This window comes from Balaenoptera borealis, assembly GCF_965194805.1.
Source record: "Balaenoptera borealis genome assembly, chromosome: 8".
Classification (NCBI taxonomy): domain Eukaryota; kingdom Metazoa; phylum Chordata; class Mammalia; order Artiodactyla; family Balaenopteridae; genus Balaenoptera; species Balaenoptera borealis.
Window position 1 is genome coordinate 120,946,124 of NC_138865.1, and position 20,297 is coordinate 120,966,420.

The window sequence follows — 20,297 nt, forward strand, 5'->3', positions numbered from 1 at the left end:
GCCGAGAGCCCTAAGCAGAGGTCTCACCCCCACCACCGGGCTCGCCGGAACTTGCCCTCCTGGACCTGGTCCAGCGCTGGCCTCCTCCGCGGCCTCCACCTGAAGCCCCGGCCTCCCCCCATTCCCTCCCGCCCCCAGCGGAGCCCCCTCAGGCCACGAGCACCTCAAGGGGGGCCGTCCGCCTTCCCAGGGCCCTGGCTGCTTTTAGAATCCATGTTCACATTTTATTAATTATATTTTTATACAATCATCTTTTCTAAATCGTATTTTTAATATTTTAGGTATCTAAATTTATATATTTTACTTTTTGTTATGTGTTGCATTTTTACTTACATAGTTATGAGTTATGAACATCATTAGTTGTTTTATGTTTTTAATTCTAATTAATCATCTTTAAGTTTAAAATTAATTTTTACATTACTATCTGGAACTTTTTCAAGCATGGAAAGTCTGTCACACTCAGGAGCTACCTCAGGAGAGAGGGGGAGGGTCTCCCCTCCCTGGGGCAGGTGTGGGGTGGGGACTGTCGCCCGTGTGTGTGCCCCCCGTGAGTGCACAGAGGGGTCGTGTGTGGTTTCAAGTAAACGGTGCCAGGCAAGCTGGCTCCTGCTCCGTGGCATCCTGGACGCCTCCGCAAGGCTCTGCCCTTGTCCCACGGCTGCGGAGCTTCTGTCCCTGGGGTGCTCTGGCCCCCACGCTCCTGGCGGGTGCAGGGGCCGCTCAGAGCTGGCGCTTACATCCCATCACCCAGGCCAGGCTGGCGCCCAAGCCCCAAGGAGAGGGAGGCCGCAGGGCCCGGCAAGTGCTGCCAGCCGCCCGCCCTGCTCTGTGCTGTCGCAGCTCCCGGAGCCCCAGGCCGCCTGGAGCTCACACGCTCTTCCCTGCAGTTTGAGGAGCTCGTCTACCTGTGGATGGAGCGGCAGAAGTCAGGGGGCAACTACAGCCGCCACCGGGCCCAGACGGAGAAGCACGTGATCCTGTGCGTCAGTTCCCTCAAGATCGACCTGCTCATGGACTTTCTGAACGAGTTCTACGCCCACCCCCGGCTGCAGGTGAGGCCCCGCCCACGGCCCCACGCCACCCCAGGGCCCCCTGAGCTCCCTGGGCCTGGGTTTCCCTGCCTGTGCGGTGGAGCCCCGGTGGTCTCCCGCACTGTGGGGGTGGGTCTGTGGGGTCCTGCCTTTCCCTCCTGCCAGATACCCTGTCACAGAGAAGGCTGGGGCTCCTGAGAGGCGACTGGTGTGGAAACACTAGGAAGGAGGGAGGGTGGGCCGGAGCCGAGCGAGCCTGCCAGCGGGGCTGACCCCATCCTACCTGCAGGACTACTACGTCGTCATCCTGTGCCCCACTGAGATGGACATCCAGGTTCGCAGGGTCCTGCAGATCCCCCTGTGGTCCCAGCGGGTCATCTACCTCCAGGGCTCCGCGCTCAAGGACCAGGACCTCATGCGGGCCAAGTGAGCGCCAGCCGGGGGTGAGGGTGCGGTACTGCGCCACGGGCAGGCCAGGGAGGGGCCCTCAGGCGGGCAGCAGCAGCTCCGTCTCTGTGCCTGTCACCCAGCCGGGCGAGCCGGGCCCCCCGCTGACCCCAGCAGAGCCGCCAGGGCAAGCCCACCAGCCTCCTCTCCCACCTGCCTAGCTGTTCATCTGGGGGCTGGGGGGCAGCTGCTGCTCTGAGTCAGGTGGGAAGCCGAGGCTGTGGGCAGGTTTTCTTCTAAAGACAAGGTGACAGGGTGACTTGAGGTAAGGAGGCTGAGTTGTGAACGGAACTTTCCAGAATCTGCTGCAGCACACTGAGACACCCCGGAGGCTCCCCCATCACCCGTCAGAATTTTATTCCAGAGCCTGATGTAACCTTCGAGGTGAAATGTGGGTTGTGTGGAGGCCAAGGGAGCAGGAGACCCGGCAGCCGGGTCCCCCCACGCCCACCTCCTGAGCCTTGGGCCCCACAGGCTCGCCCAGGAATCAAGGCCCCCGACAGGGACAAGTTGGGCTGCCGGGCGACGGGGTGGGAGCCGCCAGGCCCCGCAGCCCTGGGGCGTGGAGTTTCTCAGCCACGCTTTGTGCAGCCAGGGGCTCTGGGGGGCATGAGGGGAGCAGAACGGGTCATCCCCAGGCCTCGGGCAGCCTGTCCCGGGAGAGGACAGGCCAGCGGGCAGGGTCCAGCATCTCTGCCACCAAGTGGGCCCTTCATTCCGTGCCCCAGCCCCACCCCGGGTTAGCGGGAGCCCATCCTCAGCCCATCCAGGGCTGGTCAGAGCGAGTTGGGGTCTCGACAAGGCCCAACTCTTCCCCTGACGGCCGAGACGGGAGCACCACGGACGGCCCTGGTGGTGCTCAGGCCCGGTGTTTTGCAGGATGGACAACGGGGAGGCCTGCTTTATCCTCAGCAGCCGGAACGAGGTGGACCGCACCGCAGCGGTGAGTGCCCCCCACTGCCGCCCACCACCTGCCCGCAGGCCGGGGGCGGGAGGGAGGGCGCCTGGGGGCAGAGCCCCTCCCCCAGCCTGCTGCTGCCCGTCAGCACTGACCGTGGCCTCCCCGCCCCAGGACCACCAGACCATTCTGCGCGCCTGGGCTGTGAAGGACTTCGCCCCCAACTGCCCTCTCTACGTCCAGATCCTCAAGCCTGAGAACAAGTTCCACGTCAAGTTTGCAGGTATGTTTGGCCCGGAGGGGGGCGCCTGTGTGCTCACGGGTGAGCGTGCCGGGGGAGGGGGATAGAGGCAGAGCCCGTGCAGGCCCTGCACCTGGGCCTGGGGGTCAGGGAGGGCAGGAGCGCTGTCTGACGAGCACCTCTGTGGGCACGCCCGAGCTGGGCACCCGTGCCGACCCCTGGAGGGGACAGGCGAGCAGGCCTGTGCTGGACACCTGGGGGGCCAATGAGCAGCCCCCAGGCCCCCAGCCCTGGAGCTCTCGGTCAAGCCCGGAGACAAGCACAGAAGGGCCGAGAGAATGAACAGGCTCCCGGGGGCGGGGCACTGGATGGGGCTGAGCAGAGGAGGGAGGGGTTCTGGGGGGGTGCCGGGCAAGGGGGCGTCTGCCGTGGGGCAGCAAGAGCCGTGCGGTGGCCCTGGCGCTCCTGCCCACAGAGCACGTGGTGTGTGAGGAGGAGTGCAAGTACGCCATGCTGGCCCTGAGCTGCATCTGCCCGGCCACGCCCACCCTCATCACCCTGCTGGTGCACACGTCCCGCGGCCAGTGAGTGCTGCCCCCAGGGCCGCGCAGCCGGGGAGACGAGGGGGCTGCTGGGGGAGCGGGAGGCGTTGAGGAGACCTGTGATGGGAGCGGGGCGAGGCCCGGGGGAAGGGCAAGGATGCCGCGGCGGGCGACCGCCATGGACCCAGCTGAGGAAGCAGTCGGTGCCTCGCCGGGCGAGGGGTCAGAGCTGGGGGGCGGCCTGGGGGCTGCTGGGAATGGCAGGCGGGGCCCACCGTGGAGCAGAGGGCCGTAGCGGGGGCAGCAGGAGAGCCCTGGGATTGAGGCAGAGTGACGGGGTCCGGCGGGGCTTGGTTTGTAAGAGAAGGCGCGTTTGGTGTCTGGCACCTGGGCTGGGGTCCCAGGCAGAGCCTGAGGCGAGGGGCTGCCCTGGGACAGAGGAGGGGCGCCATCTTCTCTCTGGGAAGACCAGGCTGGGGTGTGGGGGGCCCCGACGGGTGGCCTCGGCTCCTTGTGGGGCCTGGGCGGCCCTAGGGGAGGGACCGGGAAGAGGACGTGGCCCGGGGCTCCTGGGAGGACCCACAGGCCACAGAGGCCAGTCTTGACTCGGAAACATTTTGACACCCCTAAAAATCAGACCACTGTGTTTACAGCTTTTTAAAACTGGCCAAGGACCCATCAGGCCACCCAGGTCTAGTCTCAGCCAGACGGGGAGGGGCTGGGGTCAGGGGTCACGCTGGCTTCCACCCACACCGGCAGAAGCCACACTGGGGGGGGCACCATAGCCCCGCTGGGCGGGGGCACCGTGGGGGTGACATCCTCCGCACGCCCCAGGGAAGGCCAGGACTCACCAGAGCAGTGGCAGCGCATGTACGGACGCTGCTCGGGCAACGAGGTCTACCACATCCGCATGGGCGACAGCAAGTTCTTCCGCGAGTACGAGGGCAAGAGCTTCACCTACGCTGCATTCCACGCGCACAAGAAGTACGGCCCCCCGGCCCGATCCGGGCCAGGGTGGGAGGAGTGCGGGGCGGGGTCCGGAGGCTGAAATGGGCGTGGCCCGTGCCCGCTGCGGGGTGGACCAGCGGGGCCTCAGGGTCAGACATCACGCCCTCTCAGCCATGAGACCCGCGCGGGGCCTCTCTCTCTCTCTCTCTGAGGCTCCCTCGAGGCTGCCCTCGGTGGGTCTTTGGGTCGAGTGGGAAGGGATCCCGACACCCACGAGAGGAGGGCTGCACCGTCAGCCCCCAAGGAGCCCAGGAGGGGCAGCTTTGGGCCCCATCGAGCCCCCGCCCTGCCCGCTCAGGTACGGCGTGTGTCTCATTGGCCTGAAGCGGGAGGAGAACAAGAGCATCCTGCTGAACCCGGGGCCCCGGCACATCCTGGCCGCCTCCGACACCTGCTTCTACATCAACATCACCAAGGAGGAGAACTCGGCCTTCATCTTCAAGCAGGAGGAGAAGCAGAAGAAGAAGGGCTCCGCGGGGCAGGGGCTGTACGAGGGCTCGTCCCGCCTGCCCGTGCACAGTATCATCGCCTCCATGGGTGAGGCCGGGCCCAGCTCCCGGCGGGGCGGGCGGGGGACCCTCCCAGAAGACCCAGGTGCTCAGGCCTGCAGCGCAACCCTGGGCAAGTCCCGTCTCTCTGGCCTCAGTTTGCACATCTGTCCCGTGGGGGCATCCTGCCTTCCTGTGGGGACCTTTGTCGGCATCGACGTCCAAGTGCCTGCCCGGGTGAGACCGCCCTGCGTCAAGGGTCACTGGGAACCCCTGCCCCCAGGACAGACAGGGGAGGGGCTTCCAGCCAAGTTCAGCCGCTCTGTTCCAGGGACAGTGGCCATGGACCTCCAGAACACGGAGTGCCGGCCAGCACAGAGCGGCGGAGGCAGCGGGGGCAGCAAGCTGGCGCTCCCCACGGAGAACGGCTCGGGCAGCCGGCGGCCCAGCATCGCGCCCGTGCTGGAGGTGGCCGACAGCTCGACCCTGCTGCCCTGCGACCTGCTGAGTGACCAGTCGGAGGACGAGATGACGCCGTCGGACGAGGAGGGGCTGTCTGTGGCGGAGTGAGTGCCGCCGGGGCTGGAGGGGGAACAGAAAGAAGCCTTCCACGGGAGAGGGGAGGTGCAGCACGTGAGTGCCCGGCGCCCAGGAAGAGGCGGGCCGGCGGCGCTGGTCCTGGGTCTGCCCCATGCTCTGAACAAGGCTTCCAAACAGTTTCCCCGGAGACCTTGTTTGGCAAGTGGAATCATCTGGGGACCCAGCTCGTGGACGGGAAGGCCAGGCGGTGCCCGCCCTCACCCCTCGTCCTCCCCTATCACGCCCTGGGTGGCCAGGCCTCAGTGCCACGGCCCGCTTGGCAGGGTGGCCGCCCTCTGAGCATGGTCTGCAGAGGTCACTGACAGGGGAGCCCTGGGTGAGGTGCTGTCCGGGCCTGGAGGCCACTGGCCCATCCTGAGCCGTCATGCTGCCCTGGGTTTGGGCCCAGGTCTTCCTCTGAGATTACGAGACAGAAGAGACCCCAGTGTGTCCCCAGGTCTTGGCCACTTGGCCTCATCCGGGACAGACAGGCGGCGCCTGACCCCAGGGCCACGGCCAGCCGCCGGCCTGCACGGCCGATGCTTCCCAGCTGGGCTGTCACTGTGGCCGCTCTCTGCTCCTGCCTTTGCCCAGTGGTGGAGTAAACGTGCTTTAAACACAGGCTGCCAGGGACCGGCTCTGAGATCGAGGGGCCCGGCAGGGCTCCTGCACACCTGGGGCAGGTGGCGGGCTGGCCTCGGACGCCACATCCCTAAAGCCAACCAGAGGTGGAGCAGGAGGCCAGCCCCTCTCCAGGCGGCCTGGGGGGACAACCACGGCAGGGCGACCACCCCGTGTGTGTGCGTGGGACAGCAGGGGGAGTACAGCCTGTGGGGCGACCAGCCTGGCCCAGGGAAACCAGTGGAGCGGGGACCACGGGCCAGCGTCTGCCCCAGCGTTGGGGTGCTGGGGGCTCCAGGGGGTGATGGACCATCAGAGCCCCTTAAGGTTCTTTCGTGGCCTGTGTAAGCTCACGTGTGTGTGTGCGCGCGCATTGCATGCAATCTCACCCGGCCCAGTCAGGTCTGCGGGCGTCTGGCACCCCCGTGTGGCAGCCTAGGGCCCGAGGGCCGGGCTAAGGCTCCCGCCTGTCCCCCCAGGTACGTGAAGGGCTACCCCCCCAACTCGCCCTACATTGGCAGCTCCCCTACCCTGTGCCACCTCCTGCCCGTGAGAGCCCCCTTCTGCTGCCTGCGGCTGGACAAGGTAGGTCACGGCAAAGTTGGGGAAGTGGCAAGGACGCGCCGAGGACGTCCTGGACCCTGTCTGCCCTCCCCGACGTCTGTGTCTGTTGTAGGGGCGTGTTCTCCCCCTCCTGTATCCACGTGCGCTTGCTGAAGCGAGGGTGCCCCTCTCGTAACCACCGTCCACTCACCACAACCGGCCTGGCCCGCAGCCCACACTCCACTCACCCTGGTTGTCCCAGGGGCCCTCGCTGCCCTTCCCGGCCAGAGCCACAGCTTGTCTCCCTCCATCTGGACGCTCCCTGCCCCCACCCCTCCCCAGGGTCTCTGGGCCTCCGTGTTTTGGGCTTGGTGGAGCGTCCCTGGCGGGGGGCCGGGGGGGGGTGACTCGGCCCATGCGCTGGGGGCTGGACCCCCCAGAGGTGCCACGTCCTCCTGGAGGCCTCCCCGTGATGCTGCCTTAGAGCGCGTGGTACGGGTGCCTCGCCCACCCAGTCTCTCTGCTGGAGGAGCTACTGTTCTGCCTTTGCAGTTAGGACGTCATTTGTGGGGAGACGCATGGGGACCAGGTACATGAGCCGGTCTTGACCGAGCTCCCCTGATGCACTTCCGGCACAGCCGATGGTTTGCTGATTCCACTTCCTTCTGTGTTTATGTCAGCTTTTCACTGAGAGAAAGTGCTTCCCCTTTCTTAGCCATTTGTGTACATCAGCGTGGCCTCACTTTTTCACTCAGAGGGTAAACCAGTTGGTCATTACTGCTACATCGGCATTCCATATGGATCACGCTGGTTTTGACATGCGGACTTTTGCTGGTGGGCCCTCAGGCTGGCCTCCTGGTCCTTCCAACGTGTCCCCTCATCTTTGAACACGTCCATGCCTTTGAACCCACGGTGCCCCCCCCGCACCTTGTTCCTGCCTTGCTCAAGTCCTGGAACCAACTGTTCCTCCAAGAAACCTGATTCCTTTTAGTGGAAACCACGTTTAGAAATAAGGTCTGGGCACTTGGCGTGCTCACTGCTGCTTTGTGTCTGAGCCTCTCCACGCAGAGAGCTAGAAAGTGTGTGTACACACAAGCACACACAACCAAATGTGTACACATGTGCATGCATGACCAAATGTGTACGCACACGACCAAATGTGTGCACACATGCACACATGACCAAATGTATATGCACACAACCAAATGTGTACACACATGCACACAACCAAATGTGTACACACGTGCATGCATGACCAAATATGTACGCACACGACCAAACGTGTGCACACATGCACACACGACCAAATGTATATGCACACGACCAAATGTGTACACACGACCAAATTTGTACGTGCACAAGCAAATGTATGCACACAAGACAATGTGTACGCACATGACCCAAATGTGTGCACATGTGCACGCACGACAGTGTGTACGCATACGACCAAATGTGTGCACACACACAATTCATCTGTCCGTATCTGCATCTGCTAAGACCATGTGCTTGCACAGATACCTCCCTTCCGTCCCGGACGTGACCTCTCCGGCGCTGGCCCCAGCTCACACTCGCTCTGTGCGGCAAGCTGGTGGCCTGTAGCCCCGTGAGGCCAGGTGGCTGGCGACCAGGCGCCATTTGGCCGAGGACTCCTGCACAGCACCCTCTCTCCCTCCCTGGTGGTGGATTCTGGCGTCTCCCCCGCAGGGCTGCAAGCACAACAGCTATGAAGACGCCAAGGCCTACGGCTTCAAGAATAAGCTGATCATCGTGTCGGCGGAGACAGCGGGCAATGGGCTGTACAACTTCATCGTGCCGCTCCGGGCCTACTACCGGCCCCGCAGAGAGCTCAACCCCATCGTGCTGCTGCTGGACAACAAGTGAGGGGCAGAGGGCGCCCCAGACCTTCGGGAGGGAGGGGAGCAGCCCCTGGCCCTCGGCAGTGCTCTGTCGTCCTCCCGCAGGGCTTCTGGCCCTACTGGGTCCCCACGACCGTGAGCCCCCAGGGGCCAACCTCCATCACTGCTGCCCCCAGAGGCCTGGCAGCCCAGAGGCCGAGGTCCAGCCTCGGCTGTCCTGACCACTGGGGCCTCGGTTGCCCCGCGGGTACATAAAGAGCAGCCCCATGGGCCTCTGAAGGCCCCGCTGGTCCCACGCGCTGCGGTCCTGGGGCCCCTGCTCGCCCAGGTCAGGGCTGGCGGCAGAGCAGCGGGGGCGCCTCCAGGACCTGCTGTGCCCACAGGCCTGACCACCACTTCCTGGAGGCCATCTGCTGCTTCCCCATGGTCTACTACATGGAGGGCTCCGTGGACAAGTAAGGCGCTGCCCGCGGGAGGAGCCCCGCCCACGCCCCTCCTCCCCGGGCGGCCAGGGCGGAGCGGGAGGGACAGGACGCACCCAAGGGCGCCTCCCCGCAGCCTGGACAGCCTGCTGCAGTGCGGCATCATCTACGCCGACAACCTGGTGGTGGTGGACAAGGAGAGCACCATGAGCGCCGAGGAGGACTACATGGCCGACGCGAAGACCATCGTCAGCGTGCAGACCATGTTCCGGTGAGACGCGCGGCCGCCCGGAGCCCCGCCCGCGCCCGTGACCGGGGCCCGCCCTGAGCCCCCCGCCCGCGCCTGTGACCGGGGCCCACGCCCGTGACCGGGGCCCGCCCCCCGCCCCCCGCCCAGGCTCTTCCCCAGCCTCAGCATCACCACGGAGCTCACCCACCCGTCCAACATGCGGTTCATGCAGTTCCGTGCCAAGGACAGCTATTCGCTGGCTCTCTCCAGGCTGGAGAAGGTAAGCAGCCCCGCGCGACCTGCCGTGCTGAGGGCTGCGGCGCCTGCGCCACAGTCTGGAGGGAGTGGGCGACTGGGGCCACGGGAGGCCAGGGTGCCTGCCCTCCTCCGGCCAGGGGGCTCAGAGACCTGGGCTCAGCCCCAGCGTGAGGCTCTTGAGTGACCTCAGGGTCATCGGCCAGGAGTGGACGTCGTCCCCGTAAGGCAGGGCCTGGGCCGGCCTTGTGTGGGGCAGAGGTTGCCCATCACGCCAGAAATTACTAGCCCAGGTGACACCGGCCCCGACACCGCGCCCAAACCTGAACCGTGCCCATTCTGTCAATTGCCCAGCAGGGACGTGTTCGTCCCGGTACAGACGGGGCGGGGGGTAAGGGGGCGCAACTTGCCTCAGGTCGCACAGCAGTGTGGTGGGACGGCTGAGGTCAGCTGTCTGCTTCTCGGGCTCCAGGAAGGGCATCAGCTGGGCTCAGGTGTGGAGCCCAAGGACACGGGCGGCGCGGGCCTGGTGGTGCCGCCCTGGCACATCTGTGGACCCCAGACCCCTGCCCGGGTCAGTGCAGCAGTACCCCCCACCAAGGGCAGGGCCGTGCTCAGGCTGCCTTGGGTGAAACCAGGAGGCACGTGGGCTGCCACGGAGGAGACCCTGGGCGCTGTGGTCGGAAGCAGTGACCATTCCCCGTGAGCCTGGGCGGAGGTCCTTGTCAGGGGACGGCTTGCACTTGCGTGGCTACCCTGTGCCACACCGGGGAGGACCCCCGAACGGCTGCTCACCCAGGCCTGGCCTGGCCACCGACAGCAGACAGAGGGACAGCATGGGAGCTCTGAACCCGGACAGACAACAGAAGTGAGTTCCCCCAGGAGGCCCGTGGTGGCCCTGGAGCTCCTTGGATGGCAGCTGGGGGCCTCGGTCAGCGACCCGGGAGCTCGGGCCGTCCTGCTCTCGGAGGAGGCTTGGCCTGCACCCCACGCGACGGCCCACTGGCCCCCCCTCAACGCCCCCTTGCAGTGACCCGTGAGCTGAGCCTCCCTCCGCTCAAGGCTGGGGCCGTGGGCTTTGGAAGTCGGCCTCAGCAGCCCCAGCCGGACTGTATCCAGGCGCTCGGGCCAGCCTGATCCAAGCACGGGCGGGAATGACCGGCACAGAATTGGGGTCAAGGCTGACATCCTGGTGCTGGTCCTCACTTTCCGCCTTCCCTCGAGCAAACCCAATTCCCCACAGGCCTTGCACCCTGACCTGTTCCGGAGGTGGGCGTGAAGTAGGTCCGTCAGCCAACACGCAGCGAATGTCCTCCCACGCCCCTTTCCTTGCACGGCAGACGTCGCAAATCCCCCTCCCACGCCCCTCCCTCTGTGGCAGGCATCGCCACTCGATCCGCCTTCCCCTGCAGCGTTGCCTCCAGGGGCGGGGCCGGGCAGAGCCACGTGATGCCACCCAGTCTCGGGAGATGGAGCTGGCGCGCCCACCCCGCGCAGAGAGGATTCCGCGGAGGATGGGGAGGGAAGATGGGATCGCGCTGTGCATACAACCTGCATAAGACAAGTCCTGTTTAATGAGTAGAAACTGAAGGAACACTGGAAATATTTCCGGCATTCAGGTCAACGTGCTTCCAAGAGGTCGCACTGGCACTGGGGGCTGATTCAGGTGCAGAGGGTGACATCCGTGTCTCCCTGGAGGTTGTTCTCAGGAAGATCTCCCAGAGTCGGGGCTCCCCACCGCATCCCAGGACGCAGGCTCCCAGTGGCCTCATCGTTCTGACAGTCTCCGCGCCTGTGACGGTGACCTCGGCCGGGGGCCCGTTCAGACAGGCTCCTCCTTGGCAGGGCCCCGGATGCCCGTCCACTCCTGCGCCTGCTTCCCTCCGGCCGCGTGGTTCTCAGGAGGGCTCGTCCTCGTATGTTACCCACGTTTCACTGTCGCGTGTGACCTCGGAGCTCAGGCTAAAGCCTTTGGACCCTCCGCGGCCACTACAGAGTGGACAGCGTGAAACCAGGGCCCACGTTCAGAAAGCAGGAAAGTCCTGTGAAGCCACTAAAACGTCAAGCCTCTTCCTTCCTCCTCCATCTCCCGACCCATTCTTGTTCTTTTCTTCTCAAACCATTCATTGTCTGAGTGAAGGGAAACCGACAACTTTAATGATTTCGGGACTCTCTCCGTTTGTCCTCATAACGTGCGACCTGGGCTCTGAATGCCGCCGTGGGAAGACGCAGCCTGGAGTCACCACGCCACACGGCTCTGGTTCTGCGGCTCTTACGTGATAACGCACTGTTTCCCTCCTGGATGCCCGCGTGCCGTCCAGCGCGCCCTTGGGCTCCGTGCTGGTGGGGAGGGACAGAGGCGAGGCCTCCTGCCCGGGCGTCTGTCTGTCTGTCCCGCCATGCAACTTTGCAGCAAGGAGCCTGCCGAGGCAAGGAGCAGCCCCAGTGAGAAGGGCCACAAGAGGGCTCTTGTGGTCTACGCGGCCCACCTTCTGTCTGTCTGAAGCGTGTCTGGTCCAGCAGGAAGGACAGTGTCTCGGGCTCAGAGCCACCTCTCAACCATAGGCCGACCTGGTGCGGCAGGGACAACGCCCCCAGAAGCCCCCGCCCTAGCCCCGGAACCAGCACAGGGTGGGGAACACGATTCCATGAAGCATCCTGAGATGGAGGGGGCCCTGGTTCACCCAGGGGCCACACGCCATCACCAGGGGCCTCGCGAGAGGGAGGCCGGAGGTCAGCGTGGAGGGGGAGGAAGGGCCAGAGGCCGGGAGGCCGGGGACGTGGTCAGCCTCTGGAAATGGGGAGGAGGGAGGAAAGGGTCGTCCTCTGGGGCCGCCGGCCGGAGCACGGCACTGTGATGCCTGATTCCAGCCCCTGAAATCCGTTCGGACTTGCAACGTCCAGAACCAACAGAGGGTAAACGGGTGTGGTTTTGAGCTTCGGGGTTTGTGGTCGTCTGTTCCGCAGCCACGGGAGACGCACACAGCGGGTCTAAGGGACCCGCGTGGAGCCTCGCGACGCCACGCACGCAGCAGAGGCACACACGTCTGTCTCTGCTCACGCGCACGCCCTGCCGTCCCCTCCATTTCGCTCACGGGCTCGTGCTCCGGGGTGAAATTACCGCAAGGGTTAGGGTTCCGCGACGGCAACGGCAGGGCATTAAACCAAGCACAGGCCCCCGTTTCTTCCCAGCAGAGCCCCGAATCCTTACCCCTGCCTCTGGCCCCTCATGTGTCTGGGGGGACGCGTAGCTGGGTGCTCGGCCGTCTGCTGTGTGTGTTCGCACACTCACCCTGCACACGCGTGCACACACCCCACGCACGCAGAGGCCCCTGGGCTGCCTGCCCCGCGCGGCCGCGGCCGTGGCCGTGGGCAGCAGCCAGCCTGAGCCCCGTGTCCTGCAGAGGGAGCGGGAGAACGGCTCCAACCTGGCCTTCATGTTCCGCCTGCCCTTCGCCGCCGGCCGCGTCTTCAGCATCAGCATGTTGGACACGCTGCTGTATCAGGTCAGCCCGGCATCCGGTCCCGGTTCTGAGCCACGGGCCCCTCTCTGAGCACCCACCCCTGGGCGCCCAGGAGGCCGGCCAGCACTGGGAGGCTCTGGGCCCCATCCCTGCCGGGGAGCAGCAGGGGTTCACCCGAGTGTCCCCCGTCCTTTCCTCCCAGGAGAGCGCTGCCCTGGGGTCGGCTCCCGGCAGCCTCTGGGTTTCTGATCCCTTTTGACCTAGTGCACTCGGCCTAGTGAGTGACCACGGCCAGGAAAGGCCACCCAGCTCCGTCTGCTGGGCGCACCGCGTGGGAAGCTGTGGGTGCCCGGTGGGCGTGTCCAGGGGACGTGGAGGCAGATCCGCCCGCACCGCCCGGCCTCACTGCGGCCCCTCCTCTCCAGTCCTTCGTGAAGGACTACATGATCCCCATCACCAGGCTGCTCCTGGGGCTGGACACCACGCCGGGCTCGGGCTACCTCTGTGCCGTGAGTGCCTGGGCCAGGCGGGCGGGGCGGGCAGGCAGGGCGGGCGGGCGGGCCCTGCTGGGGAGGGTCCTCCCGCCCGAGGCCGGCCCAGCCCAGGCTCCCTTGTTCCAGATGAAGGTCACAGAGGACGACCTGTGGATCCGCACCTACGGCCGCCTCTTCCAGAAGCTGTGCTCCTCCAGCGCCGAGATCCCCATCGGCATCTACAGGACCGAGTGCCACGTCTTCTCCTCGGAGGTGCGGGGAAGGGGAGGAGCAGGGCTCCCCGAGGCGGCCCCGTTTCTCTGTGACTCGGGCCACCCCGTTTCTAGTTTGGGGATCTGGGCCTTTGCTGTCAGGCCCTTTTGGGGTCAGGCCCTCATACCGCCGTACGTGGGCATCCCCTGGGTGGCTGTGACCCCCCCCCGTGGGGGAGGGGAGGCTCGAGAGCACTGTGGGGCCCCTGTGCCGCCCGCTGGAACCGCAGAGGGTGGCCTGCCCACGGGTCCCGAGTCCACGAGGGCTCAGGCAGCCTTGGGGGTCAGGGCAGGAGCCCCACAGGTACCCAGGCTGCCCTGGTTTCCTTTGCAGCCTCACAACCTCAGGGCCCAGGTGAGTGGTCCCTTCAGGCCCACAGGGGTGCACTTAACACGCGCGAGTCCCGCCTGGCAGGGGCGCAGGGCCCTGGGCTGTGGGTGACAGGTCAGGGAGCAAGGCCCCAGGATGCGCCAGCCAAGGTGCAGCTCAGAGAGGGCTCCTGGCATCACCCCAGCCCCCATACAGACGGGGAAACTGAGGCCCAGGACGGGAAGCCCAGGCTCCCCCAGCCCCCATGACATCTGCTTTTCGTGCCACGGCCCCTGTCCTGGCAGGTACCCCTTCCTCCCTGCTGTCCATCTCAACCTCCACACCCCCAGAGCCCCACACCCCGACTGAGCCACGCAGGGCCCTGGCACTTCCCAGCCCACCATGCACCCCGCCCCCGCTCTCTCTTGCCCCCCAAGATGAGGAAACCGAGTAGCACAAAGGAGGTGCCCCCGCCCCCATGGCAAAGTCAGGACATGCAGGGCCCGGAGAGGTTGAGGGAGGTGCCCCCTCTCCCCAGCAAGTCAGAGACAGACCTAGAGCCAGCAGCTTGGACGGCGGAGCGGTTTGGGGCTCTGGCCCGGCACCCCCTCCCCAGCTGCAGAGGCTGAGGTGCCCCCAGGGGCTGTGATTATCCTCCTCCCCGTCACCCCAGCTGCTCCGTGGGTCACCCCATCCTCTGCCCGGCACCCCTCCCGACCCGTCCCGTCCCCTCCCCCGTCCCCAGTCCCCGGGTCCCCCTCCTCTCCTGGGCCCTCACCCTTCCTCCCCGGCCAGTCCCAGGTCTCGGTGAGCATGGGGGACCGCGAGGACGCCCGGGAGGCGAAGGGGCCCTGGGGCTCACGGGCAGGCCCGGGCAGCGGCGGCGGCACCCACGGCCGGCACGCGGTGGGCGGCGACTCGGCGGAGCCCCCGCTCCTGCGGCGCAAGAGCCTGCCGTGGGCACGGAGGCTGAGCCGCAAGGGCGCCGGGCACACGGGGAAGGCGGCGGCCGAGTGGATCAGCCAGCAGCGGCTCAGCCTGTACCAGCGATCCGAGCGGCAGGAGCTCTCCGAGCTGGTCAAGAACCGCATGAAGCACCTGGGGCTGCCCACCACCGGCTACGGTAAGGCCGGCAGGGCCGTCTGTCCGTCCGCCTTCCTGGCTGCGCTCTGCCTGCCAGGGCACCCGCCCCACGGCCCGTCGGAGCTCCCCATGTGGAGCTTCCCCATGAGGAAGGGCTCACCCCTCCGCTCTGGGGCCTCAGTTTCCCCATCTGTAAAATAAAGGCCCAGGCCGGCTGAGCCCAGCAGGCAGCTCTCCTGCAGGAGGCAGCTTGGGGTGGGGAGGGCTGGGTCGGGCTCCCCGAAAGCCAAGGGCACAGGCCTCGGTCGGGGACAGACTGGCCACCTGCAGCCGGTCCTGCTGGGGTCAGAAACACAGGGGCCCGCTGCGTACCGTGAGAACAAGAACAGGGTGTGGCAGGGAGACCCCAGAGCCCCCGGCCACCCCTCCCCCTGCCCTCCCAGCAGCTGGAGCTCGGGATTACGGGGGCAGATCTGGGGGCCGCCGGTCGAATGGCCGAGCACCAAAACACTCTTCCCAGGCCACGGGGGCCCCACCGTTGCTCCTGGCGCACGGCCACCCCATCCCTGCGACTTCAGGGCGACACCGCCAGGGCGTTTGTCTTCATCGGCAGATTTTCTCCATAGCTTGTTTTGGGGAGAAGTTTGTGACATGACCGTGAACAGGCCGGGGGTACCCTGGCTGGGCCAGAGGAGAGAAGCCCGTCCCCTCCCCTCACTCCAGAGTTGCTGCCTCCGTTGATGGGGCCGAAAGGGGCCCAAGCCCCCCACCGCCGCCCGGCCTGGTGAAGGCTCTGGCCTCCGCTGGGTTCCGTCTCGGGGACTCTGCCCACTTCCCAGGCCTGGCTCTGTCCTCGGGCGCCCACCTCCTGGGTCAGGGGCCCCTGAGTACCCTCCAAGTGGGATGAGGCAGCTCGGGCTTCACCCAGGAGCTGCCCAAGGGTCACCTGGCCCTGGCCGTCTGCTGGGTCCGAGGTGGACGGCCGCCCAAGAGAGCTGCCCAGCCCCTCCGGCCACACCCCAGCCGCACGATTTACCTTTGTCCCCTCTCGGTGTCCCTTCCCTGGGAGGGTGCTGTCACCCCCCTTCCGGGTGGCACACTGACCACCGAGGCTCCGAGTGGGGTGTCCCGTGTTCTCGGCCCCTTGTTGCGCACTGGCAGGGACTCCAGCCCGGCTGAGCCCCAGAGCGGGCGCCCCTGGGTGGGCACTCGGCGCTCCCCTGGGCCTCCTCGCCCCCCGCCCCCCCACCAGAGCTTGGCAGATGAGGGGCCGACTTCTGTTCAGGGACAGACGGGCCTCCCGCCTTGCAGCCGCCCCCTGCCCCCCTCCCCGCTGTGCGGCCACCTCCTCTGCGCTGCTTGCTGACCTGTCTCTCTCTGTTTCTGTCTGTCCCTCTTCCTGTGTGTTCCGTAGAGGATGTAGCAAATTTAACAGCCAGTGATGTCATGAATCGGGTAAACCTGGGATATTTGCAAGGTAATTTTGCTCCGGTGGCCGGAGTCTGGCAGAGGGGCAGGCCAACCCTTCGCCGACGGTCCACCTGGTGGCCGCCCGCCCCGGTCAGGCAGGCAGACAGGACAAGACACGAGAGAGGGTCCCTGCAGGCAGGGGCCCACGAGCTCCCAGGCCGCCCCACCGCAGGGACCTTAACCTTCCTCCTTCATTTGCTGACTTCGGTACTGACCCTAGTACCCCAGTCCTTCTGCCCCGTCTGTTGTCTGAGATAAGCCCAGCCCTGAGCACGCAGGTGGCCGTCGGCCTGCAGCCAGCCCCTGGGAGCCCACCCAGCTCTCGGGAAGCACCCAGATGGAGGGTCCCAGGCCAGGGTGCCCGTGCCCCTGCGTGGTGGAGCACGGTGAGGCCTGGGCTGGCGCCTGAGGCCCTGGGGTCTGCTGCGCCCTGAGCCTTTGGAGGGCCACCCAAGCCCGGTGGACGGTTGACCTCCACGCCCCCGCTGGGGCTTCGAGAGGGGGTTCCCTCTCCAGTTGAGGCAAAGCCCGTTTGTACCCCATTCTCATCCGGAGGCTCAGGTGCTGCGTGGGCCCCCTGTGTCTTCCAAGAAGACACCCCACGGCCCCCAGACGTGCCCCCAGACCCCAGCAGAGGTCAGAGCAGAGTCCAGGCCCCAGGCCTCACTGCCGAGGCCCCTTCGCTCCCTGGGGGTTCCTCACGATCCCGGGAAGCTCAGAGCCCGCACGCCCCGGCCCCCTGGGGTTAGGGGTGACCCAAGTGCACGGAGGAGAGTGAGGCTGTGGTCAGGGTGGGGCTCCAGAGGAACGCGTGGACGCCCAGGGCCGGGCCGGGCGCCTGGTCTGCGGGCTGAAGGAGGTGGGCCCGCACAGAGGCTTGCGGTGCCAGGTAGGGGGTGCAAGGGGGATCACAGCAGCACTGCCCTTGGTCACTGGCCAGGAGTGCCATCGCCAGCCCCCGGCCGCACCCCAGGCCCTCACCAGAGCACAGCAGGCACGGCGAGGCTGCCCCGTCCCAGGGAAGTCGGGGTCTGGGCCTCGCGACCGAGCACACCCAGCCCCGGGCGCCACAGCCGGGCCCCCGTAAGCACGGAGCTGGGCCTGCCTCGGGCCGGGAACGCCCGTGATCCGTGCCCCCCGGGGGCGAAGCAGGGTCCAGGCCGGAGGGGAGGGCCCAGCGAGGCAGGCGCGGCTCCCCCTCTCCCCGGCCACACAGAGGGGCGGGGCCTGGCCCGGCACCGGCCTCTCCGTTTCCTTGTTCTGACCGTGCGCCTGTCCCCGTGGAGCCGCCCTGCCTGTGGTCAGGGGTGCGGGGTCCCTGAGAGCCTTCGGGAGCCTCCCCGCTCCCACCTGCGCCACTCGCTGCCCCCACTGCCCGGCTCCGTGCTGCCCACCCTGGAGGCACGCAGCCTCCAGCGTGAGCCAACGTGGCTCGTGAGCCCGCGCGGGGGGCGGGAGAGGGGGTCAGGCTGTCCCCTTCCCGGCGTGGACGCGAGGTTGGCACCAGCTGATGCCCGTCAAGGTCTGCGCAAGCCCGTCAGCTCCCGGGTCCCAGCCTGTGCCCCGACCTCTCCCCAGGAAGCACGCCGCGCTCCGCCTGCCGCCGTGCGGGTCCCGAATGCACCGCCAGATGCGGCCCTGAACTCGTCAGTTCAGAGGCGCGAGCTGTAGCCCCCCGCCCGCCCGGCTAGTCAGCGGGCAGCTGCCCCAGCTTCGCAGAGAATCCCGCCCCTCAGTGGACCGAACGGGAGGGACGGTGCCGAGAGAAGGGAACGGGAGGGGCTGGGGGCAGAGGCCACCCAGGGCCTGGTCCCCCTGGAGGGCCGTCCCCTTGATGCCGGGTCCTGGGTCAGGAGGCACCTTTAGGCATCACCAGATGGGTAAACTGAGGCCGCCAGCCATTCGTTTCCTGCCAGTGAGCTTGGGGTCACTGCCAGACAGTGGCCAGCCCTGTCCCTGTATCTGGCCGGAGAGGCACCTGTGAGGTGAGCAGGGTTCCTCCAGAATCCACAGCCACCCCGTGAGCGGGACACCAGGCTGTCTCTATGACGGGCAGCTCGGACCCCGAGTGTGCCAAGGGCCCCTCTGGAAGACTGAGCTGGGCGGACCCTGGGCTGGTGCCCCGGGAGCAGGTCTTGGGAAAGAGAGGCCAAGTCCAAAGTGGAGGGTTGAGGAGGGGGTCAGGGGTGGCCTGTATGGGGTGGGGATGCAGGGCGCTGGGGGGCGGGGGAGGGAGTGAGTCTGAGGGCTGCACTAGGTGTGAGTGCGGGTGTGTGGGTGTGTGCACACGTGTCGGTGTGCACAGGTGTGCTCCGTGTTCAGGGCCAGCGCATCCTAAGATGCTGATGACTCAGCGCCCGCTGCCCTCGTGGCCGCCCCCATGCCCGTGCGCGCGGGGGCCGAGGCCAGCGTCGGTCAGGGAGGACCGGCCCCGCTGGGCTCGCCAGGACGAGGGCTCAGGCAGGACGGCTGAAGGGCCGGGAGGGTTCTGCAGCTGGAGCAGAGCCGCCAGCTCCTCGGGGCCCCCCAGAGCGGAGGTGGGGGGGGCTGAGAGGTGACCGCACTGGGCCCTGTCTCCGCAGACGAGATGAACGACCACCAGAACACCCTGTCCTATGTGCTCATCAACCCCCCACCGGACACGCGGCTGGAGCCCAACGACATCGTGTGAGTACCGGGTCCCCGGGCAAGTGCAGACACCTGCCCATCTGACGCGTGGGCGTCCAGCCCAGCCTCCCAGGCGCAGGGCGACATCAGGGACCTCCCGCCCTCCCCGCAGGTATCTCATCCGCTCCGACCCTCTGGCCCACGTGGCCAGCAGCTCCCAGAGCCGGAAGAGCAGCTGCGGCAACAAGCTGGCTTCCTGCAGCCCCGAGACGCGGGACGAGACGCAGTTCTGAGCACCGTGTGGAGCCCTCCGGGCTGACCTCGTCCTGCCAGGGTCCGTGAGCCGCGTGATGCATGAGCGCAGGGCCCCGACCCCCGCCTGCCGCCCAGCCCAGAGCTGCTCCCGGGACTGGACCCGGTGAGGGCCGAGGCTGCCCCGGGCACTGCCAGGCGCTGGTGGGAAGCCTTTTTAACCTATTTTTACAAATCTATACAATCCCTGGCCCTTCGCACAAACGCACCGCAACTCGTGACCGGGTCTGGCCGCAGTGCAGCGACAGGAGCCGGGCCGGACCGCAGAGGCCCGGGCCGGGGGCTCGCACCGGAGCAGGAGAGCACACTGCAGCCCCTGAACTGCCCGTTTCCACGGCCACGGCTGGTATTGATTCCTGGGCCTTGCCCACCGCTCTCAGCCAAGCCACGGGGCCGTGGGCCACCCTTGTCTGCCCTGTGGGTCCCCTGTGGTCTCACTTGTGAGGGTCTGGCCCAGAGTCGGGCCGCTGAGGCAGGCAAGCGAAGGGAGCCTTTTCGAGAAGGAAATGGAAAGCAAGAGGGTCTGCAGCGCAGGCGAGCCCTTGGCAGGGGCGGGGCGGGCTCTGGAGAGGTGCCGGCAGCCTGGGCTCGTTAGGAGGGAGGCGGGGCTGCTGTGAGACCCCACAGCGGCCCTGCGAGTCACCGGGGCTCCCGCGGCCCTTGACTTTGTGGAAGAAAATCAGATGACGGCCTTTTCCTCTGTTTTTACGCTGAACTTTCGCAGCCGCGCCATCTGACCTCCTTTTAACACCAGACCTGAAGCACAATTCAGCCGCTGGGCTACTGGCCCAGGCCTCGGCGAGGGAGATTTCTCCTTATGAGGGAGGGACTCGGGGCACCACCGCGGTTCCTGTGTGACTGTTTCTGACAGGTTTTGCACGCTCAGTGCTGGAAACTTCTATTAAATGGATGCATCCTGCAGACAAGAGGATTGCTCGTGAGGCCTCCCCTCCGTGGCTTCAAGCTCTGGGCCTGGGCCTGGGCCTGCCCCGGCCACCCAGTTTCACCACTTGCTCTGGTCCCCAACCCACCGGACCCCACAGGGAAGCCCCTACCCCAAGGAGATGCTGCTGGCCCGAGCCTTCTCCAAAAGCAGGAAGCAACTCAGGTGGCGGCGGGGACGGGGTCCCGGAGCGCTCCCTGGCG

At 66.6% G+C, this 20,297-nt stretch overlaps 1 protein-coding gene across 5 annotated transcripts in view; it reads left to right on the forward strand.

Moving 5' to 3' along the window:
* KCNT1 (potassium sodium-activated channel subfamily T member 1) overlaps positions 1–20,082 on the forward strand; it is a 69,530-nt gene extending 49,448 nt beyond the window's left edge. For 4 of the 5 annotated variants that reach the window (XM_082401819.1, XM_082401818.1, XM_082401816.1 and 1 more), the window contains 21 exons: positions 888–1,052; positions 1,321–1,457; positions 2,358–2,421; positions 2,551–2,659; positions 3,093–3,201; positions 3,994–4,143; positions 4,466–4,704; positions 4,987–5,221; positions 6,335–6,440; positions 8,103–8,275; positions 8,638–8,709; positions 8,813–8,947; positions 9,074–9,185; positions 12,565–12,666; positions 13,050–13,133; positions 13,245–13,370; positions 13,704–13,724; positions 14,475–14,802; positions 16,177–16,239; positions 18,815–18,899; positions 19,012–20,082. In XM_082401819.1, the coding sequence (XP_082257945.1) occupies positions 888–1,052; positions 1,321–1,457; positions 2,358–2,421; positions 2,551–2,659; positions 3,093–3,201; positions 3,994–4,143; positions 4,466–4,704; positions 4,987–5,221; positions 6,335–6,440; positions 8,103–8,275; positions 8,638–8,709; positions 8,813–8,947; positions 9,074–9,185; positions 12,565–12,666; positions 13,050–13,133; positions 13,245–13,370; positions 13,704–13,724; positions 14,475–14,802; positions 16,177–16,239; positions 18,815–18,899; positions 19,012–19,132 (2,736 nt within the window). In that variant the 3' untranslated portion in view covers positions 19,133–20,082. The remainder of the gene's footprint in view (positions 1–887; positions 1,053–1,320; positions 1,458–2,357; positions 2,422–2,550; positions 2,660–3,092; positions 3,202–3,993; positions 4,144–4,465; positions 4,705–4,986; positions 5,222–6,334; positions 6,441–8,102; positions 8,276–8,637; positions 8,710–8,812; positions 8,948–9,073; positions 9,186–12,564; positions 12,667–13,049; positions 13,134–13,244; positions 13,371–13,703; positions 13,725–14,474; positions 14,803–16,176; positions 16,240–18,814; positions 18,900–19,011) is intronic. The other variant, XM_082401815.1, reaches the window with a different exon arrangement.
* The last annotated feature ends 215 nt before the right edge of the window (positions 20,083–20,297 follow it).